We start from the raw sequence: 26,969 nt of genomic DNA, 5'->3' as shown, positions 1-26,969 counted from the left end.
TCCTCGAGAGCCTGACGAAGCTGATCTTCGGTATATTGAGGCATTATATATAGAAGAAGACATGTGCAAAAGATGAGCCCATTTGGACGCGAATTGAAAATGTTGTGATAAAAGGAGGTTGGGGGTGGGCATTGGGTTGTGGTGGATTTTCGCGTTTTTGTGGGTGCCAGAAACAGGGGGGTGCCAGGAAGTGGGTATGTTGACTTACTCGCTAGATCTTGCGAGCAATGAAGTTGAACCAATTTTTTGCATTTGCTTCCAAGTTGTCTGGAAATCGTAGGTAGAGCAAGAATCAAGCCACTTTGACTTCTTTTCGACGTCATATCGGTGTGCTATAGAGGCCGACCAGCGAGTTGCTAATGCTCGTGCTTTCGCGCTCAAATGGGCCTCATTTTCATGATGCTTGTTGAGCAACAAATCGACCTCCTCTTTGATTGCCGTGGACCATAGGACAAGATCAGACTGGAAATTTTTGATGTCTGAGTCGTTGAGGGAAGTTGTCAATTGGCCAAAGGCTGATTTCCGGGCGAAAGACTGAACTCGGTGGCAGATATGAGTGACGACGATAAAATACTCGCAGAGATGGTTTTGCAGCTCTTTGGATTTCGGATAGACCAAAGCTAATGCCTGATGGCGCGGTGCTTGTCTACCAGCAGCCATGAATAGGAGGGAAAGTTTCTCCAGATACGAGGAGAACCCGATACAAATCTTGAATGGTCAGTAAGACATAGTAAGACCTGCTTGATTAACCCACATGCAAATACACTTACATGTAAGGTCATCCTGACTGCTGCCCATACCCCGCAAGCGACAAGATTCTGGGATCCGCCTACCACGACGTCGCCTAAAGCAGCAAATTGTTGAACTGACTGGAGTAAATTCGTCAGACGAGGCCCAAAGCATCGGGAGGACAGCCGCTTCTGACGAGCTTGACGGTCAATTTCAGCCGTGAAACGCATCACATCGCCCTCGGTTGGGGACTTGGTGCATGCTGTAGAGCGCTCATTCCTGAAAGATGCCTTTTGTGGGGAGTCAAGCGAAGCTTCGAACTCCGAGACTGCTTGGGCTAATCGTATCTCTGGTTTCAAGAGCGAAGCATGACGCAACGCGAGCGCCATGATCATGGATGTAAGTGGTCAATGCACCTGGACTCGAGACTGAAAGATGTTGTGTCGGAGAGAGGTCATCAATTTATCGCCGCCTCTCAGCCTGATTTGTGTTGACTGATGTAACCAAGCGGGATCATGTGATGAATGCACTCATTAAGCCTTGCCATTGGGTGAATGCCATGCACCATCAATTGCTGTGCCCCTCGATGGCGAACCAGTCAATCCTCTTTAATAATAAGCACAATGCTGGGGGCATAGGGGCCTCTTTTCGTCATATCAGGCTGGGTACACACAGTCAGTTCGTGTAATATCACAGAACTGTTGACATAATACTAATCGGAAAATGAGGTTGTGGCTCGATTCTAGGCTGCAAAACAAAAGACGGCTGGTCGTCCGGCTTCATCACCGAGGATTCGTTTCACGATGAATTTTGTGTCATTCAAAGGCCCCAGTGATATAATTGCTTTGTCTGCGTGTCTTTCACACCTCAGCCAGACCGATCTTATCTACCCAGTATCAATACTGTACGTACAAGTACTGACTTTCTTACTATTTAGTGATAGTCTACAAATCGCCCATGCCCACCTCAGCACGTGATGTAAGCAATTAGATTTCTCTCAAGCCCAACTTGTCAGCACTTTTGACTTTACTCCATCTGTTCTATCGAAGCCTAACTTACCCGGCACTGAGCCAAAGATGCACAAGTAAAGATGGAGGTCCTCGCTCTCGGTCTTTCATGGGCACTGAACTACACGACCTCGTCGCAGAATATCCTCAATCGCTTCGGTCTAGCGTCTCTGACGGATGGGAACAGGGCATCCTCCGGGCTGCTCTCCACACACCTCTCACCAAAAGCGTCGGTCGTGCTTCCAAATGAACCCCTTTTTGATAATTACACAAACAGGTGGCGCGACTGGCACGCACCGGACGTTGGGGTTGTTGTCAATGTCTACACAGAGAGCGACATTCAAGTGACAGTATGTTCTGCGAAAGGCAGCCTTCTGCAGCCCTAATCGTTGTCTACAGATTCGTCATGCAAATGAGCAGGGCATTCCTTTCCTTGCCAGATCAGGTGGTCACGGCGCAACAGAGTCGCTGAGTCTAGCTAAGAATGTTGTGTCCATCGACCTTCGCGGCATGGACCAAATCGTCATCTCTGAGGATGGCGAGACTGCTACGATTGGAGGCGGAGCTAGTGTCAAGGAGGCTGTCAATACTCTGTGGGCAGCAGGCAAGCAAACAGGTGTGCCATCGCAGAAGTCCTTTCAAAACTCCAAGTTTTTGCTGACAACGAAAAGTGACAGGAATCTGTGAGTGCGTTGGCATTTCTGCCCCAGTTCTAGGAGGCGGTCACGGGTGGCTTCAGGGTCAGTATGGCCTGGCTTCGGACCAAGTCATCTCGGCCAAAGTTGTTCTTCCCGATGGAAAGCTTGTCACAGCGTCCAATTATGAGAATCCCGATCTCTTTTGGGCTTTGAGGGGAGCCGGCCACAACTTTGGCATCGTCACTGAATGGCAGTACCGAGTCCACGATATCAAGAACATCAAGTGGTCTTATCAGATATTTATCTATCTCGGGGACAAACTTGAGGAGATTCTCGATCTGACCAACGTTATGATGAAGACTCAGCCACCAGAAGTTACGCATTGGATGTATTTTGTAAACATCCCTGACATCGACCCCAATCGAGTAAGTGTAAAGTCCCGTAAGATGCTCAATTCCGAACAGGATTGCGACCGCTAAATGCAGACAGCCCATAATCTGGTACGCCATCATATCGGACGACACCTTCGAAAAGTCTACAGAGTATGCGAAGCCTCTCTATGACATTGATCATATAAATGTCGAAGCTGGTGTGGCACCTATGCCAGACTTGGCTGGCTTGACCTTCATGAGCAGTGATAGTGTCGGATGCGCCAAAGGCTACACGGGTCTGCGATACCCTATCGGTCTGAAGACCTATGATTTACCTGCCGTCCGGAAAGTGTTTGATGACATCGCCGACATGTCGAACCGCAACCCGGAATTTGCCGGGTCCTTCTTCCTCCTTGAAGGATATTCGACTCACGGCGTGAAAGCCATCGATGAGAGGAGCTAAGCCTTCCCGCATCGAGATGACGATATTCTGATTACGTCGTACATCATGTACAAGCCGAACGCGTCTCTTGATGCACTTGCTCAAGAATATGGAGAGAAGCTAAGAGGGCATCTATTAGCGGCAAGTCATGAGCCTGACCGCTTGACAGCATATGTAAATTATGCTCATGGAATTGAGTCGCTCGAGGCTATCTATGGATGGGACGAATGGAGGCTGGAGAAGTTGAGAGGGCTGAAGAAGAAATGGGATCCTCAGAACCGGATGAGGTTCTACAATCCTATTGTCTAAGGCTACAGGTTTAGTGTCTTCCTGGTTACCGTAGAGTAGGGGTCAAGACGTTAAGCAAAGTCTGGTGTGTAAGGTAAGTATAACATCCACCGCGAAGGCCAGGTCAGCCTCCCTACATCCGATCTTCTTTCGTGCTTGCTATAAGAAGTTTCCTCACAATTTTTCCTTCAGTTAATTCATAAAAAGTCTTTCGTTGCCTTCCTTTACTCTATACTACGTAGCTTTCCCTGCGATACGAAACCGCTGGAACATGTTACACATAACTCGTTCAAATTCTCCCCTCCGCTACAAGTGCTCAACTCAGGTGGTTTGCCTTGTTAGACCTCAAAAGTTTAGGATCGATCTCGAACTGGGAGAAATTGTCGACCAAGTCATCCCACATCTTGGGGTCGTGCTCATGCTTCTCTTTGCTGTTCCAGGCATAGTCGGTGATGGTGAGAGCTCGGCTTGTCTCGAACATGAAGGCGATGGAGCCGAGCGAAATCTGCATTTGAGGGGGATCTGCCTTGGATGCAGCAGCGAACTGCTCGTATGCGACGCCATGAGGCACAAACCCACACTCAAACGAGATACTTCCGGGCTGGAACTCATCGGATCGACCTCCGTATTCGCCATAGATCAGACCCATCAGCTCAGAAGCGCAGTTTCTGTGGTAATAGGGCGGGCGATAGGTGTGAGATGCAACGTCCCATCTAGGAGAGAAGATCAAGAAGTCGGCCAGGGGCGCAGCTGGATCTCGGGACTTGGCCGTCAAGACACAGAAGATTGACGGATCAATGTGGTCCACGGAGATGGAGCCCACGTTGACAAACTTGGTGAGATCATACTTGAACGGCACGTAGTTTCCATGCCACGCAACCACATCGAAGGGGCAGTGCCGTTGTGTGCTGTTGAAGAACTTTCCGCCGATCTTGTACACGATATTCCAGGGGTCTTCTTTCGTGACCTCGTATGCGGCAACCGGGTGCAAGAAGTCGCGCGCGTTGGCCAACCCGTTCGCTCCCAAAGGACCCAACTCGGGAAGCTCCCAGTTTGAGCCCCAGATCTCCAGGATGTATCCACGAGTCGGTCCTTCAACGTTCACCTTGAAGCGAAGACCACGCTGGATGACGCAAATCTCACCAGGCTGCACGTACAAGAAACCGAACTCGGTTTGGATGTCCAGAGCACCTTGCTGAGGCACAATGAGCCAGTCGCCGTCGGAGTTCGCAAAAGCTCTTTTCGTCATGCTCTTATTGCAGAGGTAGACATGAGTGGCGAGGCCCTCGCGAAGAGTTGGATCTCCAGAGCCGGCGACAGTCTTGAGACCATCGACAAAGTCCAGATCTTGGCCGTCAGGGATCGGGAACGGCTTCCAAGCCAATTGAGTGGGTGAAACGTGAACTCGGGGGTTGATCGGGATGAAAGTCGACTCAGTGTCTTTGTTATCGGGAAGATCGGTCTACAAGAGAAGAATCAGCGACAAATTGCAAGATTGATGAGGGAAAAAGGACTTACAAATCCCTGGTGAGCAACAGCTGGTCGCGACCGGTAGAGCCAAGCTTTCTTGTTGGAATGCCTGGGCGCGACAAAGGCCGAAGCCGTCACCTGTTCGGCGTACAATCCATATCTGATGCTTCTCGGGCTATTCTGGCCCCTTGGAATCGTGCCGGCGATAGCCTCTGACTCGAAGCTGTTGTTGAAGCCGGGCTGATAAGCGTACGGGTCGTTCGGGCGCGTCGCAAAGGAGGGGACTGCTCCGTCTTGCTGCGTCGCCGCCCAGTGGAAGGCGTTTTGGAAGTCCTTCGGCTTAAGATCTTTTGGCGCTGCCATTGTGACGTGAAGCTAGCTCTGAGAATGCGAGGAGGGGTTGCTGGATGAGGGGCTGACGATAACGACGGCTCAATGGAGCTATCTATCGCTTTTGTACGAAATGCTCCCCTGTCCATTGAGGAAAGCTTCACCCCACATGGAGCTATCTGAGCTTGGGCAGCTACTCCACACGGCCTTTGCGGCAGTTTGTACGTTGGAGCGTGTGGAGGCTCGGAGAGCTTCGTTGTCGTGCTGAGACGACCTGTGTGGGATTCCACTCCAGACATGTCTCTTAGTGTGCGGGGATGTGGTGTCTCTGTCATGACTGACAAAGTCGCCGAAGTGGGCTCGTGCTCCAATGCGGGCACAACGATTAGGTGTGCATAGTGTGTTCCGGATGAAGAAACACCACTTGTTATGAAAGGTGGCTATTAGAATGTTGTCTGCACAATTTCATATTGAGTTCGGTCAGGCAGGGCAGACTTTAATTGCTATCACAACGTGATTATACGCAATGTCGTTACTCAAGTTATTAAGTTTTCTTTCTATTTCCATAGTTGTAGCTCACTTTTACATCAAGAGCAGAACAACTGCCACTCCAAAGGGGTATAAGACCATTCCAGGACCAAAGGGGTGGCCTTTACTAGGCAACGCGCCACAGCTAGGTTCAGCACCACATCGACAAGTCCAGCGATGGGCTCAAGATTATGGCGAGATTGTCAAAGTCCGCCTCGGCTGGGAAAACTGGGTTTTCGTCAATAGCCCAGATGCCGTCCGCGAGATATTTGACAAACAATCGGCAAAGACCTCTGGAAGGTCACCAATGCCGGTACTCTCTGACCTTCTGTCCGGGAGCAACAGGCTCTTACTTTTGACTTACGGGTCCAAATGGCGACAATTGCGAACGATTGTGCACAAGCTCCTTACGCCAAAGGCTTCGGACACGTACAAGCCATCACAAGAGTTTGAGGCCAAACAACTCCTCTATGACATCGCGACCGATAACACAGATCAAGAAAGTTTCTACATGCATGTCCGCCGGTATACCACATCTGTTGTACTCACCAGTACATACGGACTTCGTGTTCCTAAATGGGTAAGTAGTTATTTATGTGTCAACTCTTCGAAGAGGAGGAAAGCTAACTCCTAATTTCAAAACACAGGACTGCGAAGATGTGCGTCAGATTTACGACCTTCTGAGAGACTTCACCGAAGTTGCAGAGCCTGGCGCTTACATCGCTGACATGTTCCCTCCTCTTGCCAATCTTCCATCGTTTCTCCAGTGGTGGCGTCCGGCTGCTATTAGGGCTTACGAAAGGCAGAGAAAAATCTGGATGCATTACTGGAATGGCTTGAAGACTTCGGTGGCCGAGAAGAAAGCCCCTGAGTGCTTCGTGAAGCAGTTCATGGAGTCAGACTTTGAGAAACTCGGCATTACCGATGTTCAGGCCGGTTTTGTTGCAGGCTGTAAGTATCGTATTAAGCTCTACTATTACTTGCATACGGAGCACTAACTCAAGTAAAGCCATGATTGAGGCCGGATCTGAGACAACTTCGTCAGCGTTGAATAGCTGCATTCTTTACCTGGCGGCGAACCCCAGAGTACAGGACATTGCCAATGAAGAGCTAACGAGGGTGATTGGCGACGAGAGATCGCCAACTTTTGCAGACGAAGCCAGCCTGCCCTACATCAGAGCAACTGGGAAAGAGGTCCTTCGCATCAGGCCAGTAACCACGATAGGAAGTCCACATTACACGACCTCGGACGTCGTCTATAAGGATTATTACATCCCCAAGGACACCGTCGTCGCGATTCCTCAATACGTGTTACATTTCAGCTCCGATAAATGGACCGACCCTGAAGATTTCAACCCATCACGTTACTTGGCGTATCCTGAAAAGGCTGGCTTTTACGCCGCTCAGGGAGACGCTAAAGCTCGTGACCATTTTGACTTTGGTGGAGGGAGACGCATCTGCCCTGGCATGCATCTAGCCGAGAACAGCCTGTTCATCACACTGGCTAAGATCTTGTGGGCCTTCAAGATTGAGCCGGCATTAGACCCGAATGGCAAGGAACTGCCGATAGATCTATCCGATGAGGCCTATGAACCGGGTATTAATACTCTTCCCAAGCCCTTCAAGGTCCGATTCACCTCACGCAACAACAGACGAGCTGAGGTTCTCAAGTCTGAATGGTTCCAAGCAGAAAGAGAAGGATTCTACTTGGGAAGCGTCAAAGTTGACACGAAGGGAATGGTTGTAGCATAGTTAGGTATTCGAAGAGCGCGACGGGGAGTAACGGAGGGCGATCCGCTCGTGTTCCGTCTTTCGAGTCATTGGTTGCGTTTCGTCCGAGCTGTAACATACAAGAACCACACGTCTGCATGGGTCAAACGGAGCATTAAGACCAATAGCAACCAGCATATTTGTACAAGGCCACCTCAGATCCAATGTTCTCAATGCCGGTGGACACAAATGCGATGAACCCCACACTTTTCCCCGCAACCGCCGAGGTAGCGAAGAGTTGATAATAACTTACTGATCAGCTAACTGCGCACGCTGCGGCGGCCCGCGGGCGTTCCCCATGTCCGTCTTGGCGCTATTTTGTCGATCCTTGATGACGATGCGGTCTGGTTGGTTCCTGAGGACGATACTCCAACAAACTGAGTCGTGTTTCCCATGTTCTCCCCAACAACGCCATAGAACTTACTGCTCGTCTTACTTTATTCTCGAGATACCCGTCATACACCTTATCGACAAACATCTTACTTTAGTTATCTCACACGTCACCAAACTCAGAATATTTGCACCTCATGTCCTCCACCACATCCTTACCCGTCCATGGGCCCGGACAAGTAGTCGCGTCGACGGAGACGGCAAAGGCAGGGGAAAAGCGTGCTCGCAGGACCGCTCGCCCTTATAAGTGTGCTCACTGCCCTAAGGTCTTCAAACGCAGTGAGCATTGTATTCGCCACGAGCGAAGTCATACAAACGAGAAGCCTTATGCCTGCCAGTACTGTTTGAAGACATATTCAAGAAAGTGAGGCTCCCTCAAGATAGCCTGGCACTGTCTGAGCGATAGTCAGAGATTAATCGGAAGGCAGAGACCTCGTCACGCGGCATGAAAAAACACTGCATGCGGAACACAACAGCAAAGTCGTCGATGATCCGTCTAATGATGATGATGACGATGCGTCGTCGGAAGCAAGTTCGAGTGAAAGGGAGCATGACCCTAAACGGCAGCGTGCCTATCGCACCCCTCTGAGCCAGGGCACCTCCCTGGGAGATGGCCCTAGGAGAGACTCTTGCTCTTCGACTCTAGTTTCCAATAGCATTGTGGTCTCAACGCAACCTAAGAAAATCTCGAGAGAGATTCACCAATTTCAGCAGCGCGGGCAGGCGGCTCCCACTCCTCCACAAACGCACAATATCTCCATCTCAGATTCTGCAGACGCCTTGGACATGTTTTTCGACACTCATCCCGAATCGATTTTTGGCAATAGTCGACCTCAAGATCTACCCATGACACAAGGGGCAGTCTTTGATCACCTGCGGACCCAACTCACTGAAGGAACCGCAAATAGGGGTCATGTGCCAAACGGGCACCCTTCGCTGCCAGAAAATGGCTCAGCTCTCGGCTCCTTGGACTCTTTTCTTGCAGATCCAATTTCTCAGTCGGTATTGCCTATATCTGAGGAGCCGTTTGACTTCGCACATGACTTTGGTTTTCTCGACACTCCAGATTGGATGGGATTATCGAACGCAGGCACTGGCCTTGAGGCTTCGAATAACTCGACTGCCAGCCCTCCAGAGAAGTCATGCTCCTTTGAGAGGAGTCTTCATCACGCAGATAAAGAGACTTGGTCAGAAACCTTGAAGTCTACATCCCAAGCCGCTATCGGGCGCAATCTTCCACGTCTGCTTGAGAATAAGCGATGTACGAAGCCAAGTCTTACCATGGACAAGCCCATGCATGACTCAATTTGCAGAGACGTGAATAAGAGACTTACTGGACCTGATATATCCAAGGACATCCCTCCGCTGAAGGCTTGTCAGAGCTTTCTCTCCAGTTACGTGGAGTGCTTTCATTGCCACTTGCCCCTGGTTCACCTCCAGACTATTTCGCATGGTGACATTCCTAGCCCCCTGATACTAGCTATGTGCAGTATTGGGGCTCTCTATCGCTTAGATCGCCGTCGAGCCCGGCGTCTTTGGGATCTTGCGCTGAGGCTGATTGAGCCAGTGAGTTACTCCTTCTCTGATCTTATATTCAAGGCGAACTTCAGAGCTAATGATTGTGTGCCCTGTAGATCCTCACGAGGGATTGTCCACTCTGGGTTATGCAAACGAAATTTCTCTTAACGTTCTTCGCGACATTCAGTGGCGACAAAGACTTGGCGGCCCAGTCTATAGGGGAGTGTAGCCATTACACTTTAGTAGGTTCCAGCCCATATTTCAGTGTTGCTATAATATGTAATAGAGAGACCAGAGTCAATACTTACATATTGATAGTTGTACGCAAAGATGCGGCGTCAGCTGGAACAAGATAACGCGGACCTCCTGAGTTCAACATGGGCAGACTGGGTGCAACGCGAATCATGGAAGAGACTCCTTGGTGCCATTTATGTGACAAACACGGTCAACACCATCATCTACGGCCTCAGTCCTGCCTTCAATGCCAGTCAAGATCTAGAAATTGAGCACTTCCATGACGAGAACCTCTGGAATGCGTTATCGGCCAATGAGTGGCGAGAACTGCGAGCCGCTTACAGAAAGAAGAACTCAAGAACCACCAAGGACATTCTGAAAGATGTTTTAGCCGAGAACACCGATGATTCCAGTTTCGAATCATACAACATCTCACCATTCTCTGCGCTCATCCTGGTACATGCTATCCTCATACACACCTGGCAACTCTCCCAACTCTCGGAAACCTCAGCGATTTTCTCCTTTCGTTCAATGACTGGGACTTCCTCTCTAGGGAGCTCTCTTCTCTCAAATGCCTTAATCTCTCTGGACAGGTGTCACGGGCTACTGAAGCAAACTCGAGAAGGTCAGCTTGAGGATATGGACGACAACGACATCACGTCGCTATGTTTCAGCTCACATGCGATCCTTAGAGCCGCCTACATCCGGCTCTTTGATAACACTAAGAGTTTCGACCGTCTCTGTCTGCTCGCTGAAGACCCAAGCACCATTAACAGCAACGTCACCACGTTCGCGAACACGAAGCTAGATAGGAACATCGACTGCGTGAAGGTCATCGAGAAGACGCTGGAGGGTATCCAGCTACCAGTGAAGATGGGCCACATGCTCATACGTAAGACAGCTGCTTTCCGATGGAGCATAGAGCATGCGGTTGCAGCTTGGGACAATGGTAAGTACAACTCCGCAGGTGAAAGACTGTGCACTATGCTCAACTAACATTAAATAGTACTATTCACCACGAAATGGGCTCACGCGATCGAATTAGACAGGAGAAGGGGCATCGAGCCCAGTGCAGCTGAACTAGGCCTGCTCATGAAGATCACGGACGTACTCGAGGAATCGGACTATGACACGGATGAGAGCACATCCCTCGCTGCAGGCTTAGCTAAAACTTGCAGTCTATTCCTTCAAGACGTAAGTTACTGATTCCAGTGATTGTCTTCTTTAGCACTTGATAACTGACGATGTGTCGCTAGGTATGGGTATGGGGTATCACAGTCAGGATGGGCGATATTCTAGAGCGATTGGCACGGGCATACGAGCGAGAGATGGAGGCTGCTGGGCCTGCATGTCAACCACAAAACTAGTGCATAGAAGGCGCGATCTGCATTGTACTATACGTGGGGAGGTATATCAAACCTATACCGTCCCGCAGGTGTGTGATCAGTCATCAAGAAACCAATGAAAAACCTTGTGCGGGCATGATATCTCCGCAGAGCTTCCCTGCTACGAGCACTCTCCCGTCCGAGCCAACCAGCCTCGCAACTAGTCCAACGTCATCATCAGATAAGAAACGGTTTCATTACTACCACTAAATCTTGTAAAGTGTATCAAAGCGTAGGTAGAGCATTATTGGACAAGACTGACTGATGAGACTAGCGCTAGAGTCAATATCAGCGGCATGAGGTGAGTGCTATGCCACAGTCTTCAAGATACCATTTCGAGCGACTCCGAGGCTTCGATGACGCTTAACGTGAACTGACAAGCCTGGTTTATTGGAAAATAGTCCAGCATGACGTTCCGTGTAGCAAAAGCAGCCGATGCTCAGGGCGCGATGAATGGCTTGACGTGTTGCTGACGCGATTCTCACAGCAGCTGCATGTGGGGGAGCTATCAAGCTGCTCGAAATCCCATGCGGGGTAACGTGGGGTAGCTATCAGGAGCTTCAGCAGCAAGACAGAATACATCGCGGGATTCGCTCCGGGTGATCCGGTCGCTCGCCTTCAGGATGTGGAATCAATATCGCTCACCAGCTTGAAGTTAAGTCGATAAACCAGAATCTAATTCAAGCTGCCGGGTTGAGGATATCTGTTTCTGAAGTCTTTATTGAAATCTCCGACCAAATTGACTCCTGCGCGTATATTACCTTAGCCACATTGAAGTCATCGGCCAACCGAGCATTTTCTCTATCTGTATCAACTTTTTGACGAGCTATTCTGAACTTCCAAAAGCACTGAATAATCAAGATGGTCTCAAATGACCAAGATTTCGATCACCCAATCATTGGGAAAGTGAAGGGCAAAGCATCCGACGGAGTAATCCAGTTCCTCGGCCTCAAGTATGCTACTCTACAGCACTGGTTCGACAATGCGAAGCTTGTCCAGTACGATGGCAGTGGACTCAACGCTACACGCCACGGGTGTGTTATCCTCATGTTTTGTGGTAACACCAAATCACTTAGTTAATCGTGTTTATCAGTCCGCAAGCCGTATCCGACCCAGACGGAGTGAAGAATGAACACATGATCATTCAGAAGTCGCTCCCAATACCCGAGTTCCCCGGTCTCTCGGGGACCGAGAGTCTCAATCTGAATCTCACAGCGCCCCTGGAGATTGGTGACCTAAAGCAAGTGCCAGTTCTGGTTTTCATTCACGGCGGAGGGTTCGGCACGGGATCCAACTGGTGGCCTCAGTATGATACCAAGCGCATAGTCCAACATTCAAACAAGCTTGGGAAGCCCATCATCGCCATCAACATCAAGTATAACATATCTTCCACAAAAACACCGTTCTAGCTTTCGTAACTAACATCTGATAGTTACCGCCTCGGAATTCCTGGATTTCTGACATCTGAGGAGCTTCGCAAAGAAGGATTCAAGAGCAATCAAGGTCATCATGATCAGAGGGTGGCTTTGGAGTGGGTGGGAAAATACGTGTCGGGATTCGGGGGAAATCCTCAGAGTGTGACCGTTGTAGGTGAAAGCGCTGGTGGCAGTAAGTCTCATCCGTCGGTCCTTCGGCCTTTCGGTCTCGAAACCGAGACCGCATCTCTTACTTTTTTCTAGTCTCGGCGGGCCGTCTATTATACTCTGAGAAAGCTCTTGCCTCTCAACTCATTATCTTGGGAGGCTCGCCGCCGTCCCTCGCACCCCTGGAGCTCGGTGTGGCTGAGCAGGCGTACAAAGGCGTTGTAAAAGCTTTGGGAGCTGAAGATGTGAGTTCGAGTGAACGTATCAAGATCTTGTCAAGGGCGTCCCCCGAAGAGCTCTCCTCGAAGATTGGCAGAAGCCTTCCTTTCCTGCCGGTTCTCGATGAAGAAACAGTCCCGTTCGTGCCGACGTTCGAGACGGCGTCAGCTGGGAAGCTAATTCCCAAGACAACATCTTGTAAAGCTATCATGGTCGGGTACGCCCCCTTGGATGTGAGTACCATCAATATTTCGGTCACATTCTCGGCTTAATGTAACTAAACCAACCACACAGGCGAGCATATTTGGGTTTATGGGTCTCTTCCAGCGAAAGGAGAACATCGCAGCCTCGTTCACGCAAATCATCAACACAGCTCTGTCACACCATGCGGGCATTGCTGCGCAGATTCTGCAGGCATACGACATTAATGACACCACAAACGACGATGAGGCTTTCATCCGAGTTCTGCAATTCGCCTCTGATATTGGATTTCGGGCAACGGCAGAGTCATTTGCCAACAGCTTTCACGGCGACTCCTATTTGTTGGAGTTTGCCGAGCCCAATCCGTGGGAAGGGCCATTTAGGGGCTACAGCACCCATGTCCTCGACGTGGCATTCCTCTTCCAAAACTATAAGGAACATCTTGGAGAGGAGCAGCGAAAGTCCGCCGAATCATTTGTCACCGACATAGTTGACTTTGTTCATGGTCAAGCTCCATGGAAGCGGTTTCAAGATGCCGGCGGGCGGGTGGTGTACCAAGATGGGACGAGAGCTTACAAGGAGGCCGGGGCTAGCACGGCAGGATATGATTTGCTGCTCAAGTTGGGTGAAAAGATTGGGCTGGACACACTACTGAAGGGTTGGGAGGCATTCCTGTTCCATCAATAGATGGTCCACGGACCAACTGGGGAGCTTCAGGCGAGGGGATGCTTGTCAAAGGCATCGGGTGGTATTTATCAATTCTCAGAAGAATCTCCCGTATTGTCGGCACGTTTACTGGTTATCTTCCCAACGGTCTCTACTCCCTGAATCTGTGATCAAAACGCCAAACACTCGTTGCTTCAAGAATTTCACGTGTGGCACACTTTCAATATGTCTGTGTGCTTTCAACGGCCTTCGGAATTCCTGATCGGTACCTTCACGCGAAGAATCACGAGATCTCTTGGTAATTGAGTGATAGTTTAACTGCACTTCAACGGCGAATCTGAAGGGGTGTGTGTGTTTATGTGTGTGTATGTGTGTTTTTGCCGCGGAAATAGTCACCTGATGCGGGGTCGACTTGCGAAGATAGAGCTCCTGACCGCGGGGAAACCATCATTACTCATCCAGTGTCCTCCACTTGACACTTGGTCTTTCGTCCGGTGTATCCTGTCCCACGGAGATGACCTAGAGCTCGGATTACAGTTAGAAATCCTGTCAGAATTAGCGTAACTCTGTTTGTTCTTTCCTATGCCATTGGAATAACGATGGCCTATACTCTCGAAAGCAAATCTCTGGGTTCAACTCTATGTGGCGTTGATTTAGGGACGATCGCACAGTTTAGAGGCATCCCATATGGCAAGATTGTTTCGCGATTTGCCAAACCCGAGCCATTAGTGGCACTGCCGCAAGACATCAACTGTACTGAGTTTGGGTACGTTCTTTCTGACATTCGGTCTGAACATTTGTCGGTGAAGGAAAGGCTGACTAGTTCTCGTGTTCACAGCCCTCGGTGTCCACAAGTCAAAGTTGATGTAGGGCATCTATTGCGTATACCTCCTGAGCACAGGCTACCCGTTGAGGCCGAAGATGAGTTTCGATGCCTCAACTTGGACGTTACGGTGCCCAAATCACAAGAACTGCTGACGGCTCAAAGATTACCTGTTTTGGTCTGGATACACGGTATGCTTGTCAAAGTCAGGGGCTGATGTTTTGACTAACACGGACATCTCAGGCGGCTCACAGGCGGTTACTTTTGGAAGCGCGGCCTCTGGCGTGTGCGGTACGAACTGCGCCCTGCTTTCCGCTATGTCCCCTTATCCGCCCCCAAAGGATCCTTCGTGAAATGTATCGTACTAGCGCTAGCATACTAGGCACTGACAGCTGCAAACTTTAGACACGAGAAGAATAGTGGAAGATTCCGTGAACTTGAGTAAACCCGTCATCGTCGTGACAGTTCAGTACAGACTCAACATCTTCGCGTTCGGAAGCGAAAGTAGCTCGAGTAACCTCGCTCTGCAAGATCAATCATTGGCTCTCAAATGGGTCACTGATCACATTCCGGATTTTGGAGGTGACCCGGTAACAAGTCACATTCCCATCTGCCAAAGACGGGAGACCACTGACAGGCTTCCGTAGAATGATGTCTCACTGGCTGGAGAAAGTGCTGGAGCGGTATACTGCCACGCCCACATAGCGGCTGGCCTTGAAGTAAGAAGAGTCATACTCTCTTCTGGCTCGCTGTACCTTTCTCCTCCTCAGCCAAGGACAAAGGCTTCTGTTTTACGCCAAACACTCGTGAATCATCTTGGTACACTGGGTGACTTTGACTTGAGCACAGCCCCTGTTGAAAAATTGGTGAAGGCCATAGAACTGGCTGGAATACATTCATGGTTCCTTCAAGTGGATCCTACTCTTGTTGGGTGGGAGACAGCAATAGGGGCTGCGGAGAGCGTGATGATAGGTGATGTTCGAGACGAGGTATGTGTTGTACCCATGGGCTTGAACTGGTTGCCCTCCTTCCAATTAACCTTCACAAATAGGCCGTTCTCTGGCGAGAGGGCATATGGAAAATGGAAGCTTCAGAGATTGCTCAGGCATTCAGCTATGCCGGCGAACACCAGGACACGCTCAAAAAACTCTACAACATTCATTCTGACAGAGCCTCCGCTTCCAAGATAGGGGCGTTGGACTTCATGAATGACTACAAATTTCTTCTCCCAGCGGAGAACATTGCTCGCCTATTTAGGGCAGCAAACAAACCCGCCTATCGATATCTCGTTGATGAGTGCAACCCCTGGCAACCCTCAAATGGAGCTCATCACGCGGTGGATTTGCTTTTTCTCTTTGGGGGATTTGATCTTTCATTTGCTCCTGGTGCACAACAGACTGGAGAGCAGATGCGCAAGTCAGTGATCGAATTCCTTCACGCCCAGGAGCCGTGGCAGTTGGGTAGCTATGCAGCGTTCGGACCCTACGGGATGTTTCAAGAACTTGATAGCGTCGGCGTCAAGCTCCGGAGACGATCGGAACAGGCGGAATTTCTGCATTCGGTTCCTTCAGAGATCTTGGATAAGGTGTTCTTTGCCCTTGCGGCCGGCCGGATCAGCTTACTAAACTGATGGCAGCCACGGAGTGCGTCACAATAGTACGCATACACGTACGAATAGTAGTTCAGTAGTAGTCTGGTAATTTCAATATCTCCAAAGTTTGGCAAGTCTTTCCAGTTTTGATTTTCCAGATTCCCGCTATCATTGGTCCTGCCCAGAATCGGAGACATATGACTCGCCCGACCAGACTTGACAGCATCTTGGATCGCTCTGATGCCAAACTAGACTAGAATGTGCTTGTGGCCTGCCCTGCGATACGTGCGTTCGTGGACCATGTCCGTATGCCTGTTCGTGTCGGCCTCTCGAAATGCTACCACCTGCCTCACATGGGTCCTCTTTCCGACGGGACGACGGTTGCGGGGTTTAACTCGCTGCTTTTTGACAAAGAGACTCCGCAAACCGTTCGATTTTTGAAATACAGCCATGCCGAAAATAGTCAGGCCAACAATCAGTGGGCCACCTAGGTGCCTGATGAAGAGAAAACTAAGGCAATCTAATTAGATAGTACCCCATGTGGGGGACACACACAACATTGTTACATCGCTGAGTGATGGATGGTGGGGTCCACGGGTGTTTGTGGAGGCCACGTCCGGCGAGCGTTCATCCTGGATGTGGAGGAGTTCCGGTGCCCGCGCCGGTGATGGGCGCGGGGGAACGGGGATCATGCGGTATTCACATGAGACGTAGAGTGAGTGAGCAACGCATCATCGAATGTAACTTCCAACGCATTCATAACTGCAAAGGTTCTTTTACTTCAAAACAGACCCTGAGTGTACTCCGTGGATTTGCAAATGCACACGCCCTTACTGTATCTTACATTTGACCTGAGCCACACATTATTACACGTACGGATACACCGTACATCAAATTTACCAGATAATTATCTTCGCGTGAACCCTCCAGAGCCACGTCTTTTCGCAATATCCCCATAGCAATTGGGTGACCGAACCTTCTTTGACAGGCACACCTCCCCTCTCTGACTAGCTAGCCATGTCCCCAGGGCTGAAAAATGTAAACACGCTGGCCTGTCCGCTATCAAACTTTGACTGAGCATACCCTTTAGGTTATCATTGTCGGGGCCGGCCCTGCTGGGCAGCTGCTAGGGCTGCTTCTGGGTCGGGACGCCATTCCCGTTACGATCGTCGAGCAGACATTGGAGCTCGACGATAAGCCCAGAGCCACCCACTACGCTCCACCGGCGATGAAGGTCCTGAATCGCGCCGGCCTGGGGAGCGACCTGCGGAAATACGGGTTTCTTCCCGATGGAGTTGCATGGCGCAAGCCAGACGGGACGCGCATTGCGGGCATCAGCAACGAGATTGACGGTGATGATCCAGATCGCATGGTTGCACTGCCCTTGTGCGACCTGGCGCGGTTGATCTACGATCACTCGAAGCATCTACCATCCGTCACGTACCTGTTTCATCATCGGGTGACAGCAATCGGTCAGGACGATTCCCGTGCCTGGGTCGACGTGGAGAACGGGGACACAGGGGACAAGTCACAGCTTTTTTGAGACTTTGTTATTGGGTGCGACGGGGCTAACAGTATTGTCCGGCGATCGTTGTTTGGGAACGAATTTCCTGGCAAGACATGGGATGAGCAGATTGTGGCCACGAACGTAGGTTATACCTTCTTTCGGCCCGTTGTCGATGTGGTCCTCTCTATCGAGAAGTCCGGGTGCTCGAGTGTCAGGTCGACGAACTGATGATCTCACAGGTCTACTACGACTTTAGTCGCTTTGGGTACTCAGACTCCAACTTCATTCTAGACTCAAAGGACTGGTTCATGGCGGCCAAAATCACCAAAGATGGCCTATGGCGTGTAACGTATGGTGAAGCTACGGGCTCGACCCCCGAAGAGATTCTCGGCAGGCAGCCGGAGAGGTTTAGAAGTATACTACCTGGACACCCTAAACCGGACGAGTACAAGCTCGTCAGTATCAGCCCATACAAGGTCCATCAACGGCTAGCCAAGAGAATGATTGCCGGCCGGATTTTGCTCGCTGCAGATGCAGCGCACCTCTGCAACCCCTTGTAGGCATCTTTGCTCTTTTCGCTCGGTAATTTCCGTGGCCCGTAGCGCGCAGGTTGTGCTGACGATCGTCATGGTAGTGGGGGTCTCGGCCTCACCGGCGGCATCGTCGACGTCGAAGGCCTCTACGAGTGTTTGTCCGGGATACATCGCAATAAGGCGAGCCGGAGCATTCTGGAAGTCTACGACCAAGTGCGGCGACAGAAGTATCAAGACATTATTGACCCGATATCCAGCGAGAATTTGCGACGCATGTTCAGCGTCCACCCCGACGAGGTGCTGGCTTCCGACCCGTTCCTCAAGCTTTGCAAAGATGCTGAATCGGATCAAGAAAAGCTGAAGGAACTGAGCAAGGTGAGTTTGGATGACAGGCCACTCTGACGTTTTGATCGTTATTTCTTTTCGGTTTCGCAGTTTGGCTCACAAAAAGGTTCTCCTGGCAGGGCGCACAAGCACTGGGCTATGACTTTACGAAGCATTACACTTCTGGAGATGGTGGTGTAGGAGGGGGACTAGGCACTCGTCTTTAGCAACAAATAAGCTGAGCTAGCAGCGAAATAGAAGACTCACCGGCCCAAATCGATTGGTTCTCGGGAGAAGCCGAACCACCATAGCAGAAAAAGACCCGGCACTGGGAGCATTGTTTGCCGCAATAGGCTAAATGCAAATATGCTCGATGTTGTCGAATCTTTGACAATGCATGAACTGTCAAACTGAACCAGCAGAATGGTAGCTTCTGCCACACCGTTGGTCAGCCCTGTGCGCCTGGCTACTACTACGGTATTAGGCCAAAGTTTAACCCCCTTGTCAGGTACCGGTGGGGATGGCCCGTGCCTGCCTTCCATGGGCAATTCGACCAATCAGAAGCCACTATTTTAGCACAGGCCTACTAATTAGCCTAGCCTAACTTTTTTGCTAATTACGAATTCTTCCTCCTATATACTACCTACCTACCTACTTATCTTACTTTTAATAAATTATTATAAATATAGTACGGCTAATAAGTAGTATAATAAAGTATTTTACTAAGGCCGATTATTAGTAGATTTATATATTATATATTAATATAAAATTTACGTAGGCTTAAATAGTTAAATTAACTAGATTTATAAAAAACTAAGTCCGTATAGCTATAAGGGCCTCGTTAGTAATAATTATACTACGTTTTAACTACCTATAGGTTATAACTTTATAATAAAAAGAGGCCCTTATTAAGTACGTTATTTTTTTTAAAGATAGTTACTAAGCCTCTTTTTTATTATTTTTAATTATACTTTTTTTTTTAATTTAGTACTTATATAATATAAATAACTTTATATTAACTTAGGTTTTATTATTATATTACCCGCTATAAGCCCCCTATATTTAAAGCTAATTAAATTAAGTATTTTACTTAGGCCTAAGAGTATTTTTATTAAATTATTAAAGACTAGTAAAAGGTTTTATAGATAGATAAAATATAGGTTATAGGTAGTTATTATTATAAGCTTTATATTACTTATTATTATAATAAGGAATAGGACTTAACGTATATTATTAAAAAGTATTAACGTAAGCGGGGTTAGATATTCTAGGGATATTTTTCTAAGGATCGGAAGGGACTAAGTATTTTTTAAAAAAAGGATTAGGGTAGTATACGTACTAATACTTATTAAGAATATACTATACTAATTATTAATAGTTAGATTTACTTTTATTAGTAAATATATAGTAATAACTTTATTTTAATATAAGATAGTACCCTAGTATATAACGTAGAGTTAACTTAGTAAGAACTTAATAACTATAGCGTTTATTTAATATTTTAGCCGCTTTTTTTATCTAACTTTAACCTTATTAAAACGTATTAGAATTAGATAAAGGATTATATATAGGAGCTTATAAATATATAAGAAAACCCCTTATATAACGTATTATAATAATAAGTTAAAAAGGCCTAGAATGCCCTTTTAAAAAACTTCTTATACTCGTTATTAAGTATAATACCCGCGCGTTACTAAGTAATAATTAATATTAATAAAATATATATTAAATACTAATTTAGTTATAAAAATTAATTGAGATCTAATGATTATTGATTATATTAGTTATTTAGTACTAACGATCTGACTAGTGCGTTAACCCTTGTCTGTGGATTAGTACCGAGCCAGGGGATTAAACTTACCCCTATAGACTAAGTAAGGATGAATTGCCGACAACTAAACTTTTGAAAAGCGTAACAGACAGACTGCATTCGGGACACCCGATGGCAAGCTCGTCCAAGCACACGAGATCTCGCAACCCACAAGGGGGTGACGGGGGGGAGGGTGTGTAGGGAAAAACTCTGACCAAAAGAAACAGCGAGGAGAAAACATTGACCTGTGGGTGATCCGTTTCTTCTGCCCTGCACAGAGTCGGCTCGCAACTGTGCCCTCTCAAGGGAAACAGGGAGAGGGAGGGCAAGCGCCGTGAGCCACAATAAGCGCAGGAGCTGTCAAATCAACAAGAAGCGCAAAGAAAGTTCGCCGGATGTTCGATCTCACGGTAATTCGCTTTCGCTATCCCTGAAAGCTTCTGGTTCACTTAGCTTTGTGCAACCCAAGGAGAAAATAGCTACCCGTGCAAGCCTCTCGAATGATTACCCGGCAAGTGGGCAATTTTGGCTAGTTCTTGTCTGGCAATACCTCCGCTTACCAGGTCGCCGTGCAATGGCTGAACCTTAATAAAGACACATCACGGAGCGGTCCGATTGGGAGGGAACAGTGATAGGCCAGACAAGGACGCTGACCATCACTTCTCACTTATACGCTGCAAGTCCCAAGCGGCAAGCCAGCATACCAGCGGGTGATTATACGACAGGAATGGACGTGAAAGATAGCACATAGGGACCCGTAAGGAAGTGGAAGGGGGTGCAGGCTGGCGATAATCAAGGGTGTTTCTGTTCGACCGAGCTTGAGATTCATGGCGACCTAAAAGAGACATGTGAAACCACAGCTGCCCGAAAAAGGGCATAAGGGAAAAGGATGAAATGTTCGGGGGAATTTGGCATCTAGTGTCTGATAACAATAAGGTTTGAGGCTGCCCCCGAAGGGCGCATTTGACGGCAATTTGGGAAGCCCACCGGCAGGCTTCTCTCGGGGGTTGCTGGCGCTGGTGAAAAAAGAAAAAAAAAAAAGAGAAGCTGAGGCCAAGAAGCCGGTCCCCGGTCGACATTCCACGAGTAGAGACGGACGGTTGAATAGCAGCCCTAACAGCGAGAATTGTGGCTGGGCTCAGACTGACTGTTTCCAGGCAACCTTACTGGGACGGGGATGACGTCGGCTAGCCGACGCCACGTAAACTCTATTTGTATGACGCTTTTTCTTTTTTGTGTTCCAAAGGTTGAGCCCCTGTTCGTGTTATGTATGTGCTGGAGTGTGTGTGTGGCATGTCCCTGTGTGCGTCCTCTGAGTGTGAGTAGCTAGAAGGTATGAATGTGTGTGTCGGGGGCCGCTAGTACGGAGTACACCAGTCAGTCAAGTCAGTCATGTCAGGTATATCGGGTCATACAAGGGGTTAACTCGGGTTCAAGCGTCACTGTCACGACTCTGACTTGCAGTAGTGTTGAGTTGTAAAAGTGTCAAGTTGCGAAAGGTTGCTCCAGCTCGACGAAAGGGAGACTAGGCCGAGCCAGCCCGTTTCCTCGGGCATGCTTCCGTAGCAGTGCAGCGGCAGTAGCAGCAGCCAAAAACACGTGAGGAGAAAACCTTTTTGTCGAGCCGTTTGCAACTGTGGCTGTGACGGCGCCGCTAACAAATACAACAAGCGACAAAAGTGTATGATGCCGAGGCGGATCGTTCTGCCCAGTTCCACCCCCCCTTCCGCCTCGGAATTTCTGCCCACGCAGTAATTCGGTTCTGTCTGCCCATCGACGATCCTTGCTTGACCAGGTTAGGCTGGCGTTTGATGGGCTAGACTCTGGCTACGTGCTCCTCGTCTCTCTCGACTGATGCTCACTCGCAACACACCCACCGGGCCACGGTACAACACCCACACCTCTTTCTCCTCCTCAGCCATAGATACATGTATACACACCCAGGAGGAGAAGAACAGACTAAGACAGGCTCGGCTTACCTTGCTTTGGCACAACTGACCCCACCTCCAGAGCAAAGACGAGCAGGAAGGTGGACCCTGAATATCTCGCAGTGATCAGTCTCACTGCGTCCTCGTTCTCTTCTCCGCCGTTAAAACTGTGCTGGCCTCCCACACTCTTCGGTTGAAAGTTGATGCCTGGTGCCGTTACCCGCCCGCAGGCCAGCTATGATACCCAGTAATCAACCGTTTGACAACGATAGAGACAAGCTTCGAACCGTCCTTCTTTAGGCTGTCTCTTTTGACACGTTTTTTGGTTCCTTTTTATTTTTCTTGATCCTTTAACCCTCGGCAAACGGTTGTCGATTCTTTCGATTTACCGCCATCAACCCACCCGGACATGGTGTTGAAGCGTCGACTAGTTGATTTCCAGCGCGAACAAGATCCCTTCGCCGTCAAGGTGTTTCTCCCGCCGACCGATCATTACCGCCAACGCAACTGGATCATGACGTCCCCGGAGCAGCAGATGGACACCCTGCGAGAAGGTCTTAGCCGGGTGATTCTAGACCAGCTTGCGGAAACTCTGCGGGATTATTCGTCTGGAAACTTGGCGAACCCGGTGCTTCGATTTGAAGCTTTCATTCAGGACGGCGAGCCGGGAACGCAGGGGCAAACACCCCGCTCTCCCGTGGTTTCGGTAAGTTGCATCTCCATGTTTATCATCGCGGGCTGGACCGCGCGTTGGCGCCGGAATGTGTGCAAGTGTTCAGCTTTCGTGCTGCCCGTGGACTCCAGTTCTACAGCGCAGACAATCCCGGAGATACCCAATCAAGACAGATAAAGAGCGGATGACTCAGCATCAACCGATTCACTGCTGGGTCTATTTCACTTGCTCCTCCGTGTTGTGGCATGGGTGGTTGGGTTGCAGGTTGGGTACGAGAGGGTTTTCTGCTAACCACCATCACCAACTATACAGAAAATGGTAGACTTGTCTGGCATCATTTCACAGAGCGCAAATAATAGCCCGAATACGAGCCATGCGGGAAGAGAAAACACCATCGAACACCCGACACCGCCCACCATCAGCCCGCAATTGATGATGGACGATGTCGCGGCAAGCGCCAGCCGGGCTTTTGTCCGGACACAACGGACGCCATCCCAAGGACCGCCACAAATGTCACCCGAGACCGATGCAAATGCTTTTATTCAAAGAAGAGGAACGGGAGCTCTACGACCAGTCAGGGGAGCCGCTCCAGTGGAGGAAGAGCAGCCTGACAGCCAGAGGCATATGCAGGTTGCCAACAACTTTCCTAAACGCGCAAAGATTCAGACAGACGTCGTCTTCATCCCACAACAGTCGTCCATTGACAAATTCGTCGTCAGCGTTTGGGAGCAGATCCACGGTGGTATCAGCTTAGATCCCCAGAGTCTGCTTGAACAGTGGCAGCTCACGGCAACGGCAGCAACAGCAACCATCAACAATGCTGGCAAGATTCACGTTCCCGAGCAGCTCGAGCTCGGCTTGCTCCAGGCGCCCTCGGCAGACGGCACGCTGACTGAGATCGACATGGAGGGAACCTTCAACCGCAGCAACATCTTTTGCCGAAAGGTTACGCAAGCCAGCCGCGCGTGCCGCTCGATTGAGGTCATTGTCCAAGCGCGGTGGATCGAGCACTTCGACTCGTATGTCGAGCTGCTTGCCATCACGAACCCGGGCATGTCCCCTACCAAACGCCGCAAGGCGGCGCTGATTGAGGCGTGTAACGATTTTGGATGGTCTGAGAAGGAGTTGCGGAATAAGATGGCCATCTGGCGCGGCTACAAGGAAATAAAGGACGCGGGAGGTTGGGCCGCGCTCGTCTTCGCCGGCATGGGACTTTACCGCTTCTGCAAGTACCGAGTTGGATTTAATCCGGATAGCATGCAACGACTCCGGTGCCTCCGGCCCCGAATTGAGGTCGCCGCCGACACTCTTCACCCCACGTGGCGCCAACTACTCATGATTGTCGGCGAGGGCGCGCAACGTCGGTTCTGCGGTCACCCGCATGACTGGGTTGTCCGCCAGGACGGTTCGGACCCGGTTCCGCTCCGGTCGACATATCTCGAATATGACCCTTACTTCAGCTTCGAACAGCTCGAACACTCCGTCATGGACATGAGCGCGTGGGGCACCGATGATCCGCGATGGGTGCCGCCGATGAACGCCGTGGCTTGCGTCCAGGGCATGCACACATGTCACTCGTGCGGCCAGGAGCAGTCCGAAGACCCCAAGATCAACTCGTGCTACTGCTTCCCGACGCTATTCGGGTCCGGGCGTCGGAGCCCCTGCCCGGTGCAGGTGTTCCGGACCTCGGACGGACGCAACAACGGCCTGATGGCTCTTTGTCCGTTCGAGCGCGGCGCGGCGATAGGAGAGTTTGTCGGCCTCATCACAAAAGACTTGCAAAATATGGACGTCATGGATAGCTCGACGGGTGTCCGGGCCTATCAGATCTGGCAGGGACGGCAGGGCAACTTCACGAGGTTCGTCAACCACAGCTGCAAGTCCAACGCGCAATTCCAGCAGTTTGTGTGGATGAGCACGCAGCGCATCATCCTGGTGAGCAAGGGCATTGAGGCGGGTCACGAGGTCACGGTGGACTATTCTGGGAGCTACTGGCGCGGTTTGGACAAAGAATGTCTCTGCGGAGAGTCATGCTGTCGGTATAGGAACGCGGCTCGATAGGAGGAAGACAAATGCGATGGAGTGGACTCCATAATCTGTATCCGTAGAGGAGAATTATTACTACGAAGATTAGGGCGAAGCGGGAAATGGGGTCGAGTTCAGCCACAACACTACACACGGACGAAGCTGCGGCGGAGGCTGCGGCGAAGAGGGGGTGTGTGAACAAGACCTAATTCTCATGTTCCAGTGGAAGAAAAAGAAGGGATTAATCGCAACTACCGATCATGTTTTTTTACGATTTTAGGATTAGTCTTCGGGGTAGAGATACAGACGTGGACGGGCAGGCGAACAGATGCTTCAGGTTATTGATCGCAAGCCTTTCCTTGTTCCTAATCCTATTTGGTTAAAACATCCGAAGTCAGATTGACCAGTCAGCCGCCGCAGCATCCGAGACTCTGACAACATTCTTTTCTCCCTTCTCTTCTCCGCGACTGAGTCGACTGAATCAAACTGAATCGAGTGAGTCGCTGTTCGAGAGAAGGGAGGGAGGGAGGCACATAGGTAGGTAGGCAAATAGGTAGGCTCGGAAAGGATGGGTCCATTCCGAGCGCGTTTAGTGGTGACATTTAGCCCATATGACACCGGTAGATGAGCACCGCTTGTGTTGATCCTCGCTACATTCCAGTCCTCCATAAATCTAACCATGTGTCCTGTCCCCTCTGTCCGTCCTTCTAGCCATCTGTCTCTAGCTCACACTCACTGGCTCGCCGAGTTCGTATCAGCTAGCGGGTTCCAGGTTTGTGCCAACGCCCTGCGCTAAAGCGGCTAAAACGTGCCCCTTGAATCGCAATGCTTTCGAACTACATTAGCTCGGGCCGCCGTTCCCCGACCAGCATTTTCATCTTGGGTACTTTTACCCTTCTTAACTTCCGCCAAAGTCTCTTCTTCGACCGCTACGACGACTAGAAATTTTTATACTTTGCCAAAAGTACGCCAAAGGGAACGGCGGACTGGCCCGTTCTCCCTTCTTGGAGTTTGTCCCGAAGCTTTGAAGCTCACCCCCAAGGCGGTCTGTGAACCATGGGACCGCCGCCGCGTCAAACAGGGAAGTCAGGGTCTGGAAGCCCTGAGTGTTCCGAGGCTTATGAACGAACCCTTTTTTCCCGCCTGCTCGTGAAGTGGGCGATGGCCTTATTCTTTTGTCATCGCGTCCCGCTACCCGACGGGAGTGTGATAAACTTCAGCGCTTCAGCAATGGACCGTGTAGCAAAATCTTGACGTAATAGAGAGTCCACTGGACCTCGTCTCTCGGACGAAAGGTCTTGTCCGCCCCGGTGGCCCAATCTCTTCTATGTTCCCCTTCTTCAGCCAGCCTTCGGGCTCCTGTTGGGACCTCGTTAGGACTGAGAACCTCGTACCCGAAAACTTTAGCTTTTAGCGGATGTGTCTGCGATAGCGAGATAGGTATGTGGGTGTGCGACTGCATTACCCATCAGATCCCGCAGGCTGTTGTGGGCTCGGTAGTAGGCTCAGTTGGCCTTGTGGCGCCTCGTGTCTTTCGTTTCTCTTGTGTCGACTACCTATACGTAGACCGTCGCCTTTACAGTTTCGACGGGTTTTCAGGATTCCTCATAACCAGAACTAGAAGCATATTGACAGCTACTAGTTGTGGACGCTAATGGATGCTCCCCATCATCACTGGCGCGCGTGAACATGTGTATTATCTCGCGCCAACCACCGTCATCTCACAGCTCAGGGGGGGCGCATCAGGGGGTGCTAATGAGCCACCAAAGCCCGAAAATAACATTCATGAGCACTAGAAGACCAAGACCGAGGATCTCGAAAATCCCCCGCACATCTATACTAGCAAGATGAGGATCAGAGTCCATGTGGCTTGCGAGCTAAGGAGTGATCATGCACCTCGGGCCTCATCCGGGAGTCTTCCCGCTCTTCTGAGACCGTGTCCCTCAACCGCTGGTTCTTACTGGCGCCGATGCCAATGCTCACCAC

General features: G+C 50.0%; 11 protein-coding genes across 11 annotated transcripts; 8 read left to right on the top strand and 3 right to left on the bottom strand.

Moving 5' to 3' along the window:
* Positions 1-204: 204 nt before the first annotated feature.
* Positions 205-1,118, bottom strand: CTAM01_14275 (uncharacterized protein; the record flags this gene model as incomplete). The annotated part of the gene is made up of 2 exons (XM_060530276.1): positions 205-543; positions 771-1,118. The coding sequence occupies 2 exons, from the start codon at positions 1,116-1,118 to the stop codon at positions 205-207; spliced, it is 687 nt and encodes a 228-aa protein (XP_060375185.1).
* A 701-nt stretch (positions 1,119-1,819) lies between these two features.
* Positions 1,820-3,208, top strand: CTAM01_14274 (uncharacterized protein; the record flags this gene model as incomplete). Its single annotated transcript, XM_060530275.1, has 4 exons — positions 1,820-2,086; positions 2,136-2,352; positions 2,414-2,799; positions 2,864-3,208. 4 exons carry the CDS (start codon positions 1,820-1,822, stop codon positions 3,206-3,208), a joined length of 1,215 nt encoding a protein of 404 aa, XP_060375184.1.
* Positions 3,209-3,405: 197 nt separating this feature from the next.
* On the top strand, positions 3,406-3,510 carry CTAM01_14273 (uncharacterized protein; the record flags this gene model as incomplete). The annotated part of the gene is made up of 1 exon (XM_060530274.1): positions 3,406-3,510. One exon carries the CDS (start codon positions 3,406-3,408, stop codon positions 3,508-3,510), a length of 105 nt encoding a protein of 34 aa, XP_060375183.1.
* A 281-nt stretch (positions 3,511-3,791) lies between these two features.
* On the bottom strand, positions 3,792-5,308 carry CTAM01_14272 (homogentisate 1,2-dioxygenase; the record flags this gene model as incomplete). The annotated part of the gene is made up of 2 exons (XM_060530273.1): positions 3,792-4,937; positions 4,994-5,308. 2 exons carry the CDS (start codon positions 5,306-5,308, stop codon positions 3,792-3,794), a joined length of 1,461 nt encoding a protein of 486 aa, XP_060375182.1.
* A 493-nt stretch (positions 5,309-5,801) lies between these two features.
* CTAM01_14271 (uncharacterized protein) lies at positions 5,802-7,555 on the top strand (the record flags this gene model as incomplete). Its single annotated transcript, XM_060530272.1, has 3 exons — positions 5,802-6,383; positions 6,451-6,754; positions 6,813-7,555. 3 exons carry the CDS (start codon positions 5,802-5,804, stop codon positions 7,553-7,555), a joined length of 1,629 nt encoding a protein of 542 aa, XP_060375181.1.
* A 1,890-nt stretch (positions 7,556-9,445) lies between these two features.
* CTAM01_14270 (uncharacterized protein) lies at positions 9,446-11,082 on the top strand (the record flags this gene model as incomplete). The annotated part of the gene is made up of 4 exons (XM_060530271.1): positions 9,446-9,529; positions 9,800-10,664; positions 10,722-10,909; positions 10,972-11,082. The coding sequence occupies 4 exons, from the start codon at positions 9,446-9,448 to the stop codon at positions 11,080-11,082; spliced, it is 1,248 nt and encodes a 415-aa protein (XP_060375180.1).
* An 879-nt stretch (positions 11,083-11,961) lies between these two features.
* Positions 11,962-13,790, top strand: CTAM01_14269 (carboxylesterase; the record flags this gene model as incomplete). Its single annotated transcript, XM_060530270.1, has 5 exons — positions 11,962-12,134; positions 12,194-12,475; positions 12,533-12,708; positions 12,780-13,135; positions 13,197-13,790. The coding sequence occupies 5 exons, from the start codon at positions 11,962-11,964 to the stop codon at positions 13,788-13,790; spliced, it is 1,581 nt and encodes a 526-aa protein (XP_060375179.1).
* Positions 13,791-14,368: 578 nt separating this feature from the next.
* Positions 14,369-16,222, top strand: CTAM01_14268 (carboxylesterase; the record flags this gene model as incomplete). The annotated part of the gene is made up of 6 exons (XM_060530269.1): positions 14,369-14,535; positions 14,608-14,783; positions 14,836-14,883; positions 14,998-15,182; positions 15,240-15,581; positions 15,644-16,222. 6 exons carry the CDS (start codon positions 14,369-14,371, stop codon positions 16,220-16,222), a joined length of 1,497 nt encoding a protein of 498 aa, XP_060375178.1.
* Positions 16,223-17,200: 978 nt separating this feature from the next.
* Positions 17,201-18,774, top strand: CTAM01_14267 (FAD binding domain-containing protein; the record flags this gene model as incomplete). Its single annotated transcript, XM_060530268.1, has 5 exons — positions 17,201-17,221; positions 17,274-17,684; positions 17,930-18,246; positions 18,325-18,598; positions 18,688-18,774. The coding sequence occupies 5 exons, from the start codon at positions 17,201-17,203 to the stop codon at positions 18,772-18,774; spliced, it is 1,110 nt and encodes a 369-aa protein (XP_060375177.1).
* Positions 18,775-21,013: 2,239 nt separating this feature from the next.
* On the bottom strand, positions 21,014-21,205 carry CTAM01_14266 (uncharacterized protein; the record flags this gene model as incomplete). The annotated part of the gene is made up of 1 exon (XM_060530267.1): positions 21,014-21,205. One exon carries the CDS (start codon positions 21,203-21,205, stop codon positions 21,014-21,016), a length of 192 nt encoding a protein of 63 aa, XP_060375176.1.
* Positions 21,206-22,694: 1,489 nt separating this feature from the next.
* Positions 22,695-25,019, top strand: CTAM01_14265 (SET domain-containing protein; the record flags this gene model as incomplete). Its single annotated transcript, XM_060530266.1, has 2 exons — positions 22,695-22,991; positions 23,271-25,019. 2 exons carry the CDS (start codon positions 22,695-22,697, stop codon positions 25,017-25,019), a joined length of 2,046 nt encoding a protein of 681 aa, XP_060375175.1.
* Positions 25,020-26,969: the final 1,950 nt, after the last annotated feature.

This window comes from Colletotrichum tamarilloi, assembly GCF_030869305.1.
Source record: "Colletotrichum tamarilloi strain Tom-12 chromosome Unknown Scaffold_117.1, whole genome shotgun sequence".
NCBI lineage: Eukaryota > Fungi > Ascomycota > Sordariomycetes > Glomerellales > Glomerellaceae > Colletotrichum > Colletotrichum tamarilloi.
The sequence above is the reverse complement of the archived record's forward strand: the minus strand, read 5'-3'. Positions and strand labels throughout refer to the sequence as shown.